Source organism: Homarus americanus, unplaced genomic scaffold (genome assembly GCF_018991925.1).
Source record: "Homarus americanus isolate GMGI-L3 unplaced genomic scaffold, GMGI_Hamer_2.0 scaffold56333, whole genome shotgun sequence".
Lineage (NCBI taxonomy): Eukaryota > Metazoa > Arthropoda > Malacostraca > Decapoda > Nephropidae > Homarus > Homarus americanus.
The window spans coordinates 11,274,294-11,286,563 of record NW_024734940.1 but is presented as its reverse complement, the minus strand read 5'-3'; the positions used below and the strand labels follow the sequence as shown (position 1 = coordinate 11,286,563).

Genomic DNA, 12,270 nt, shown 5'->3' with positions numbered 1-12,270 from the left:
AAGTGCGATGGTGGCTACAGCTTTACACCATTGAATACGAATACAAAATATCGCACACAGTTAACCAATGCTCTGTATGTAGTTTTTTTAAGTGTGTTATTTTATCAATGGCAAAGAACATCACGGTATTTAAATTGGTAAAAGAGTTGAGTGACCACTTTTTACCATTTTATATTGTACTCGCTTGTTAATTGTTGACCACAGTTTAACTAAAATAGTACAGTACAGCTTCAAAACTACACAACTACCAATGTAATGCTGGAAATTTAAGACTAGGTTTTAAGGCTACATTATTCCAAGTTGAAACACAGTAATGGTAATACTGTAATAATATTTATTCAGTGAAACTTGTGCATTAACTTTTCAGGTACTGTATAGTTTAGCAAGAATATAGGGTCCTTTGTTTAGGCTACAAAATTTCCAATGGTTGTACTTTACAAATTCTTAACCGTCTGTTTTTTATAAAAAATTACACAAAATTGCCAAGACAAAGATATAGGGTTAGTTAGGTTAGGTTAAGTCAGGTTTCGTTAAATTTGGTTTTGTTCGTTTTTTTTTTCTTCATATTTTTACCACAATTTGAGTTGGGTAGGTAAGGTTTTCATGAATTTGCCCAAGTAATTAATGTGATATCCACTTAAAACATCGTTTTTACAGGAAAAAACATAATTTCGTCCAAAAGTTCGTGGGTAGTCCTAAAATGAATTAGAACCCATAATTTCAGTTCTAGCCTATATTTTTGACAATTCAACAGTATTATTGTAGGGGAGTTGTAGTGGATACTCTCCCCTACAGTATCCTGTTCATTTTACATATCCTAATGATACTCTCGATATTAACTTACAATTTTGAAGTGGAACGTTATCAGTACTAAATGCACTAAATAAAGCTCTTACAAACTAATGAAGTCAACATTGACATTAGTAGGTATACGATTCGCCTCTGCACCTTCCGGGAATTGAAAAAAAGTTTCTTTTCCTTACAGAATTGGTAGAGCACTTAATAAATGCACAGTACCGGGTCCCATTACAGCTGCTAAAAACATGAAAACAATAGAAAAAAAAAGGATTTTGTCGAGCTATCTTCCTTGCCTGATAATCATTTAGTTTACTTTCCAGCACCACATAGGGGAGTGAGCTACAGTGGTCCCTCAGTTAACGAGCACAATCCGTTCTAGAAGGTTGCTCGTTAACCGAAACCATTGTTTCAATGGGTTTTTGGGTAATTGGTTCCAGCTCACCGAAAATAGCCTAAATTCAACAACAAAGGTAATAAAGTACACTTACTTTGAGGTGTGTATGTAGAAGGCTCCTGGATGATGATGGGAATTAGAATGGGGGTGGAGAAGGGAGAAGAGAAGGCATTGGGGTGGAAGAGAAGTCACCTCATGGCGCCATTTCACCCATAAAATTTTAGTTCTCTTGGTGTAATTCAAGATTATTTTCTTTAAATCAACACTGCACTGCATTATATATTGTCAATATGTAAAATAAATTTCAAAATGACCAATAATTTGCTTGTAAACACAGAAAAAAAGAGTTTAGTTGAAGAGTCTCAAGCAAGATGTTACCTCCACAGAAAAGACACAAAGACTGACACCTGTATGCTGTGTTGGCAGGCTGGATGGCGTGCCACAAACTAGTGACCCTACCTTCAACTATGTTCAATAACTGTTAAAATGACTAAAAAATTTAATATTAAACTTTTAAAATTATTGAATAGTATAAACTTCTTGATATTTACTAAAAGGGCAAGGAATTTAAGCCCTAGAACCGATTACTGTATTGGTGGACTAATACTACAGCTGGTGGACCACAAAATGCAAGCTAAAACATGTGGAGGTCGGCTTGTAAGAAACTCGTTAATCGAGGGATTGCTCATTAACCGAAGTTAGAATCTTATGGAAGGTAACTCGTTAACCGAGGCACCACTGTATTCTCATCTCGGAATCCTTGCCCTTGCCTAAATTGATAAAACTTTACTTATTTTGAGGTAAGGGCTACTTAGTGAACTTTGTCACCAAGTCAAATAATTATGTATGCTGTAAATTTTACGGCACTAATAATGAGTGTTATTGTGGCACTCTTGTAATAAATTAATGGTTTTATTTCACTGGCAACTGGTTGGGTTAAGCCACGTCAACCCAGCGCCATTTTGTAGTTTAATCTGTTGTTGACATTGCTCGTCACAGGTACTGTTCCATAATTATGATTTATTCGATAGGTAATGATCCAACTTGACTATGATGCAATTCATTTAAAGGAAGACAAAATATGGAGAGGAGAAAAAAAAAGGCAATTCCTCGTCCATACTTGAGATTTTCTCTAGGTTGGGAACAAATTGTCTTCAGTACAATATTAACCCAAATTGGTAGTTTACGAGCAAGGTAAGTATAATATTACCGCTATTAACTGAGCACCTAAGTTACTTGCAGAATGGATTATATTTGACAGAATAATACTCTTGGTATGCAGTATGCATTTTTTTCCTACCCAGTGGGCAGGAAAAATTTGATAACCCATATGAAAAAAGTATATATATATTATTGTCATCATATCAGTTAACTATTGGTTGCCACACCTGTTTTTCTGTCATCATCAATACATATCATGCACTCTTCAGCCACAGGTCGTCCGAATTCTTGAAATAAATAAAGGTTTGAATGCACGTATGAAACAAATACTTTATGCAAGTTTTAATTTATCTTGTAACCCTTTCTTTTACTTGTGCATGCACCACAGGTGGGGTGCGAAACTACCAGCTCTATGCAGGGAGATACAGTATAAACGTTAGTCGGCCACCAGCAGTACTATAGTTTCACAAGGAACCCATTCACCCCACCTTGATGTGGCAGGCACATGCAGCCGCAAAAGTGACAATGCGTGTCTGCCACATCGAGATGAGAAGTGACAAGATGAATGGATTCCTCTTGAAACATCAGTATCATTGGTAGTCCGCTCACTTTTACACCTCTGTGAGTAGAGAAGGCGGTTTCTCACCCCATCTGGGGTACACACACATTTGTCGATCTTTGAAACCTTTCTTTTACTGTTAAATCCAAGGTGAGAAAATCTTTTCTCCAGGCTAAAAGTAAAATACGTTCCCCTTATAAATTGTGTTTACCTCCCAGTGTCATTCTCCCTTGGACATTAAAACTGGTTTTGTAGTACTTTTAAGACATTTTTGTGAAAAATATTTTTCCATAAGAACACATCTCAGCTTTTATAATGCAAGCGGCAAACCTACTCAATTTGCTCTTAACCCGATAAGTGATGTAGAGATTTGTCGACCAACCCCCCCCAGTGCAAAAAAATAAATAAAGATTTTGCCCTAACACCATTTCAACTCTAGTGGATTAAAAGATAGAATGTAGAAGAATGTGGAAACCTAAAATGGAGCGCATTACTTACGGTACCTTAGTTTGACCGCCAGTCTCTCTTAGGGTGGAAAAAAGGATTCTCACTTCTATTGCCATCTCAACACACAACTTATTTGACAATTTCAATAACAGTAAATACAATTGAAGCTTTCAACATAGTTCTCAATAGATCTTGAATGTTTCAGCCATAAGTAGGTACAGTATATACTGTATATCTTACGGTAACATACAAGAATTCATTCATAATTTCAAATATGATCTACGTGACCTTCACTGTAAACATTAATCTGTATGTTCCTTCACCTTTCTCTAACGAAGGCTTTTGTTAAACCACCAATGTATGTAATAAGTCATTTATGTCCAATGTATATTTTCAGCCTTTGGGCTGCAGAACTTTTTCAATAAACCGATTATTATTATTATTATTATATATACATGTATACCTGTACTGTACTGTATGAAGTATATACATCAACATGGGATTTCGTGAGGTTTCTTAAACGGAGGATAGAGAAAACATACTTGACCCCGCATGATATAATTTTTTGCATGTTACATTCAAAACGCTCTGAATTCCAGAATGTATGCCGCACTACCCTGCTTATCATTTGAGAATGTATGTTGCAGTTGTCAGGTTAAGAATTCAAATCCCCTCCCATTTGAAGCTTATTTTCAGTGATTTCAAAAACTTTTATCAATATGAATCAGAACAATTATGTTCTATTTTTCCTGCTCATCAGTAAAATGAGGAAAACAAACACTCCCATTATCCTTTAACTGCAACAATATTGGAGTTCTGTTAGGGTGACTCCCCTCCCAAAACACAGCCCCAAGATCTTGTTTACACATCCCTTCATAGGGGTGCATTTCCCATCATACAATCCATCCCCATTCCTTGTAACATGGAGTACAAAGCTGAAACACTCTCTCCACTCAAGGCACTCCTCTATTAACCCTTTCACTCTGGGGATGCCACTTTTAATATTTTATTTAGCTAATGCCAGACGATTTTACTCAGCAGAGGGAACCCTTCAAACAAGTGGTTAATTCAGATGAAAACAATTTCCATTCCCTTTCCTCAATTCCATATAATGAAATCAACGAATTAAAACCCTGTATATTCAACCACCTTCCCTTCATTTTGCACATCAGCACAAGTCAACCAAATAACAAACTTTAACCAAATCCCTTTTCAAACAGAATTGCACTACTCCAGAATTATCAATTTCACGATACCTGTATCATGTTTCCGTGTATTGACAAAGGACAACTGATCTACAACTTGCACATCCATATTATATTTTTCACAGATAATCACACTGGTCTTTTTTTGAGTGTTTATTGCAGATTTTTAAATAATGCAAATTTCTACATTAATACAGTTACACATCCTATGGATGTTTAGTTATAATTTTCACAGTATAACTGTGTTAAACAAGACCAAAAAAATCTTTACACAACATCAGCACTACATAGTGTGCAATTCAAAAATATACACAAATATGTTGCTGTTCAGTTTCAAATTAAAATACTGAATACAATTTAGTTTATGAAGTCCATATACAAAAATGACAGTATACATAGCCTGCTGATTAAAAAGCATTATCAACCTTATAATTCCCAACTGTTGTATAACCAACAAAGCCTCAGGCATCACAGGCTAAACCTAATAAAGCATAACAAATAAAACCCAATTACTGTACATTCACTTTAATTACAGTAATATTGGTGTTGTAATCTATTAACCCACAAAAATTTCCCACACGATGTTTATGATATTATTAATGATGACTTGCACAAGTCATAAAATCAACTTGCAAAAGCCATGCATCACAGAATAAAGAGTTAAGGGAAATTTGCTTTGATATTGAAGCCTCCAACAAAATGATGCAAAACATATTAATTACCTTTGTTCTCTCTCCAGATCAAACCTGCCTTTTCTTGCACATATAAAAGGGTGATACAAGAATGTTACTGTTCAATAATGATTACTAACCATATATTATCTTCAAGCAATGCTAAACACAAATCTGCATTGTAGTTTGGTTATAAGTACAACAAAGGGAGTTTCATTTCCTTGTATTAAAAAGATACATATGTGTTGAAAGAAATATTTACTTTGAAAGGTATCCCATTTTTTTTTACACACTGGCTGATTGTATAGACAAATTAGTTTTCTTTTCATCAGGTTGAGATGAATGTGCTTAGTAAAATTCCTAGACTCAGTTACATGCAAAAAGTGTAACTGAGAATTCAGGCCGAGTGTTCTTGAATCTCACATAAATGTTACTGCATCCATACCAGCACAAATTTCTATGTGCAAAATCTACATGGAATGCAGTTTGAATATTCATTCTGTACCCAAAATGTTAGGGTTTCTAGAATGCCCTATACACAGGAAAATACCCAATGCAATCACCAAAGACAGTGCTTGTCTTCACAGCAGCTGCCCCACACACACTAACCTTAACCTAAGTGTGGGCATGAACACCAAGGGAGGTAAAGTATTTTCTCTACTTTGCATAAACGAGACTAAATAATATGGAGAATAGAAGTTTTTTTCTTTTAAAGATAGTATAGACTAAGAACATAGCAGATCAAGTATTGTTCCAGTGAACACTGTATGTGGCTAAAGGGTAATCTCTAAATAATATATCTGATATTGCTTTTTTAGGAGACCAAGACCAACAAGTCTATGATCTGCACCAACAAAAATTAAATGAGAAAATTTTTCAGTATTTCATGAACATACGTTAATGATAGTCTATGATGAGCGATAAAGGGAAGAACACGTAGCTTCTTACATGAAGCCAAGTTATAGAGTTCTAAGAGAAATTAACCTATTCCTGAAATATGTAGTAAAAAATTAAATCAATCAAATGACATGTCTATAGCAATAATTTGTGCAAAAAAATTTCCTTTCAGCTTATAAATAAGCAGGAAATAGAAAGTAATCCACTTGCTTAACCCTCAGCAGTTACAAGAACCATTACAACTGATATAAAACTCACCAATTTAGTTAAATTAAGTTAATATTTTCCAAGGAATGCAATATGAACACAATACTAAATTTTTGTGGACATTTTATACTCCAGTTTTTATACCCATAAGAAAGTAAATTAAGCTTATAGAAATAACTTTATATGACTCCTTACTAATCACCAGAAAACGTGCTCTTCAACATTGAGGATGACATGCGACCAGGCGAACAACTTCTTTATGCTAACTAAAAAATATTATCCAAGAATTTATTCCAAAACATCAGATCTACCTTATCCTTCTGTTAAGTAAAACCACAGGCAATCAGGGGAAGTATCTGCATGATGTAAAAAAAAAAAAAAAAAAGAGGCATTTAGTTAAATTCAATATAATCACCATTCGGTTGTATCAATAATCAAGAACGGAACCCATGGAAATAATGGTAAATTACCCAAATCTAAAACATTTTCTTTCTTTTTTCATTCTCCTTCAGAACTTTCTTCTTCAACATATCCTTGTATGCAAGAATGTCTCCCTGCCACTTGGTAACAGTTTCTTTTTCGCAGATCCAAATTTCTTGGGCAACCTGAAAGATGTAAGACAAGAACAAACATGAAATTCAATTACGAGAGACTACTGTGTGAGAAATCTCTGAAAATTTTGTTCACATCTTACCAGCACCTATTTCTGTATACCATTTGGGTTGACCTAGTTAGGTAAAATTTCTTACCTGAGATATTAGCCTGAAGTCATGAGAAACCAATACTAGGCCACCTTCAAAGTCCCTAATAGCATCACCAAGAGCATCAATTGTATCCATGTCCAAGTGATTGGTAGGTTCGTCAAGGAGTAGGAGATGAGGTGTTTGGTGGGCCAGCCAAGCAAATACAACACGACACCGTTGTCCATCACTCAACTGACGAATAGGAGAAACTTGCTGCTTTCCTGTTAAGCCATATCGGCCAATGATTTTGCGTATCTGAAACAATTATATCAAATTAGATGGACGTATTCCCGGAGTTTTAAACACCAAGGGTAGTCGTGTTTTAACCCGAGTTAAATAAATAAAAAAGTTCTGAAGGACACCGCACTACAGTACTTGACAGGGTGGTGTGGCGGTATAATTACTTAATTCCAATAACATAAATTAATTTTACTGGAATTGGTTAATTTTATTGCCACTCCTCCCAGTCATGCACTGTAGTGCGGTGTCCTTCAGAACTCATTTTTTTTTAAAACTCGGATTAAAACATGACAACCCTCTTCAATGGAAGAGGGTGTCTCAAACTCCAGGCGTAAGCATCTTAATATTGTGTTGTGTACAGTAAAACTTATTTAATAAGACCACCCAACAGACTCGGGCCAAAGTGGGGCGAATACACACAATGCAAACACTTGACCATACACAATTCCATTTAAAATAATACTACATCTAACAAAGCCAATATTCCCCACCACACAACTTTGTATGCAGTTAATCAGGTACACAAAAATTCCTCAAGGATGGATGGAGATCTGTAAAGTGCTGTAACTTTGATACGGATTCAATATGAATATTAAACATACAGTATATTATACAGTAGACCTAAGGTACAGCATGAGAATAGTCTCCCAATAACAAATCACATTATAAGTGCATTGTTCTGTGCATTTCAGTAGGAAATACTAGGTACAGGACTGCAGCCCCCAAAACACACCAAAATCTTCCTTTAACCCACTGGGTATCAATCACAGATACTGTATGTCCATGATAAACAATGGAGTGTCGGCTGGTCATGATTACAGATATAACTATGATGAAATATTAGAAGTACCTCAAGGCATTATATACAGTACAAGTAGCTTGGTTTTTATTAAGAGTTTCAAGCAAATCAAGGCCCATGTTTTGAAAATACTGTCAGACCAGCAGTGCTGCCACACATCAATTACTACCCGACACACGCATGCGGCATGTCACGCAGGCGACCTTTTCTGTCCCCCCGAAAAGGCTGATGAGCTCACCCTTTTGTATGCACCTGACTTAGAGTGTGGATGTGTGTATGGATGTGTTGGTTTGTGTGTATGTGTTTGTATGTTTATGTATGTGTTTGTATTTTGTGTATTGGGAGTATATTTATATGAAACACGATATACAGTCGACCCTCGTTAAAACGGACTAATAGGGGGGGAAGGGTGTCCGTTTTAGCCGATTGTCCGAATTAACCGATTTAGGGGTTAATATTGCATTATACAGCTATGTGTATGTTTATTTGAGTGCCCCGTCATAGAAGTCCGTTTTCTCTCACTTCAGCACTCCTGAGTCGTCTGTTTCTCTTAATCTTAGAGTGCACCAGAGACACTTATATCTTAGTAGTGACACAGAATTTGATATTGCAACTGGGGTTGCAATTGTTGAGGCAACTTAGGTATGTCTGATTACAGTTGGAATATTCAAGATCCATTGTGAGTGATGTTTAAAGCTTCAACTGTCTTTATCGTTGGTAAAACTTGTCAAGTCTGTCAGTCTGAATGGCATGTGTGAGGCCTTGTGTTTGTACAACCGCTAAATATATAAATATATAATGTTATGATAATTATAAAAAACACATAGGCATAACGAGGTTTATTACAAAGTGATGAAAAGGATACTGTACAGTGGCTAGTCCACAAAACATGTAGCCATGTCTCTTTATTTGAGTGCCCCGTCATAGGAGTCCGTTTTCTCTCACTTCAGGACGCCTGAGTCGTCCGTTTTCTCTTAATCTTAGAGTGCACCAGGGACTTTGTTATTTCTTAGTAGTGACACAGAATTTGAAATTGCAACCCCAATTGCAACTGGGACAATCCCAGAACCAGAAATTTGATATGGACAGTTCAGATCAGTTCAGATTTCGTCCGATTTATCCGAAATCCGGATTAAAGGGGTCCGAATTAACGAGGGTCGACTGTGTGTGTGTATATATATATATATATATATATATTATATATATATATATATATATATATATATATATATATATATATATATATATATATTATATATATATATATATATATATATATATATATATATATATATAAAATCATGAATAAAAAAATTAAGTGACACACTGCTTTCATATGTATTTGCTGAGCACCAGGCAACACTGCGTGGCTTGCAATTATGACACCCCTACATGTGAGCATAATACCCAAGGCAGAAATGGGGGGGGGGGGAGACCTGGAATCACTCAGCATATATATATAAAGAAAAAATAATCAGTTGAAATGTTCAGAAACAAAACTGCATTTTCAGTACTGTACAAGTGAATGTGTAACTTGAAACTCATTACTGCATACATCAACTAAAACAAAGTTTCACTTGAAAGAGCAGAAAAGTAGTTTTGGAGAATGCTGAATACAATGTAGATAAATCAACAAATAATGTAATAAGTGTAATAGAAGTCATACCTACAAAACATTGAGTATGATATGTGTCTCCATCGCAAATATTAAATGTTTTAGATCGGAAACCGTGATAAATTACAATAATAACCAATCATTGATAAAAATGCGTGGAAAATCAATTCCAGTATATAGGATTTTACACACCCATATGTACTCAAGCACGCCCCAATACTCCTACTTTACATCATTGACCGGCTGACTACACACAACAATGCTTGCCAAATCTTAACAATTACGTAGACTTCGTGACATACAAAATTATTGACTTGTGAGAGGTGGATGTTACAAAAGAGAAGATCAGAGATGGAAGGACAATTAAGAGGTACACATTAGAAGTGCAGTGGACATACATCCAGGGAGCAGCAGTGAGCACGGATGACCACAGACTATGGCACTAAATGGTTGCTGATATGTGTGATAGGTTGCATGAAGTGACAAGATATGGAAAGATTTTGTTGAGGAAAGGAACACTACAGCAAAATGTGACACAGATATGAGTCAATTTATGAGAGCAAATGAAGCACACATCTTTTACTAGTTATGGCCACCCTGTACTTGTGGAAAAGACCGTCTGAAAGTGGGGGAGGGGGATTAGTAAATAAATTAGCAGAACACAAAAAGTAAACTATGCCATAAGTCAAAATTGTTTGGTTGATAAAACTTTTCAAGATCTTCCAAAGATACACACCTCATCTCTTTCCTTAAGATCGGGGAATTGTGCCATCATATAATCTATAGGCGACAGATCCAAGTCGAGGAGTTCATGAAGGTGCTGGTGATAACGAGCAATCCTGAGGTGAGAGTTCTTGCGTATCATGCCTGAGGTAGGATTCAACTCTCCATACAGCAGCTTGAGGAGAGTTGACTTCCCTGCACCATTTGGGCCTACCAGTGCCAAACGAGTGTCCAAGTCAATACCAAATTCTAAGTTTTTATAGATCACCGGTGAAGAGTCGGTATAGCGAAAACTAACATTTTGGACCATGATGACCTGCACAGAGAAAGAAAATATCAGGAAAATATTTAAAAACACAGTTCACTACATATAATAAAAAAATATATGAAAGAAAAATTCAAACCCAGTAAATACCTCAAGACTACAGCTACAGTACATACACACACCACATACTTGTATGTTTACAAAGACAAAATTCACTTTTAATACTGCTACTTGAACTCCTATCCAGTAAAATCTGATAATTCAAAATAATAGGGGCTCTAGTCCTTACGAATGATAAGATTTTACGAAAAAAAAAAAAAAAAATCCTTTATCTGCCCCAATCAAAATTTAAACGTTTCTAAGTACAGTACCAGATATAGGCTTCAAAGATATAATGGCCCAAGCACTGGGCAATGATGGTAAGACAAGAGGAAAAAGCATGCACAGTAGACCGTAGATGTGCACTCCATGACTGACCAACGAGAATGATACCTGAAACGCGTATACCGGTAGTACTTGTTTACACTGAGATGGGCGGTCACATCCCATGACCACATGTGCATCATATATATTTGTAAATGTCTCATAATCTGAAATTTTATGAAATATTACAAAATTTACTATATTATAAATTTTAATTTTTTTTACCAAATAGTACTAAATCTGTCATATACCTGTACAGTATATTTCATAACAGAAAAAACATTATGAATTACAAGCGATTTCGCATTTGAGGGGTACGAATGGACAAGTTGACGGTTCTGGGTAACCACAAGTAATACACTCTGTCATGTTCGTAGAGTGAGACGGTATACGTACAGTATATAATTTGTACTAAAAGTTTAAAGTCTTGCTATAATAGTAGAGATAAGTTTATTTCTCTAGAAACAGGGCCACCATTTGCAATGACGTCACTAGTTTCAAACTCATTGCTGCAGTCGGAGGTAGTAGAAAGGTTGGTCTCTTCAGACCCCAAATGTCACATTCAGGTAAGTTTTAAGGTTTTTTTTTATGGTCTAAGCCATGGACATTTCATAAGTGAAGAAATGTGCCGTGAAGAGCAGGTTCAAACGTAGGTTGGATGGATATATGAGCAATAGGGGTTGGGTGTAAATGGGACTGCCCAGTATGGGCCAATAGGCCTGCTGCAGTTTCCTCCATTCCTATGTTCTTTTGGACATAAGAAACTCCCATGTTCACACCAGCTCAGCTGTCATGTACTCTTACCTGGTAGACTTCCTCTTTTTTTTTCAGTGCATTTACAGAGTATATCAGTACTAGATGGAGACACGAGTAAATTTAGAAGTAATGACATTGCCTGGACTTTGTTTTGATAATGCCTGGTGCTAGGTAACACGACAACATAGTGCTGTTATTGTTTTGATGATTCACTAATGAACCAGGATATATTATCATTTATATTAATTAATTGGTAAAATTTTACTTTAACTACCATAAGTATTTGGATGTTTAGATTCGAGATGGGCTATACTGTATTGGGTAAATTTTAAGCTTTGGTCATCCCTGTACTTAGACACACTTATTT

At 35.8% G+C, this 12,270-nt stretch overlaps 1 protein-coding gene across 2 annotated transcripts in view; it reads right to left on the bottom strand.

The window, feature by feature from the left end:
- Positions 1–3,901: 3,901 nt before the first annotated feature.
- The window catches only part of LOC121870648 (ATP-binding cassette sub-family F member 2-like), a 31,452-nt gene continuing 23,083 nt past the window's right edge, over positions 3,902–12,270 (bottom strand). For both annotated transcript variants that reach the window (XM_042372521.1, XM_042372522.1), the window contains 3 exons: positions 10,473–10,775; positions 7,089–7,337; positions 3,902–6,944 (listed from right to left, as the gene is read on the bottom strand). In XM_042372521.1, the coding sequence (XP_042228455.1) occupies positions 6,816–6,944; positions 7,089–7,337; positions 10,473–10,775 (681 nt within the window). In that variant the 3' untranslated portion in view covers positions 3,902–6,815. The remainder of the gene's footprint in view (positions 6,945–7,088; positions 7,338–10,472; positions 10,776–12,270) is intronic.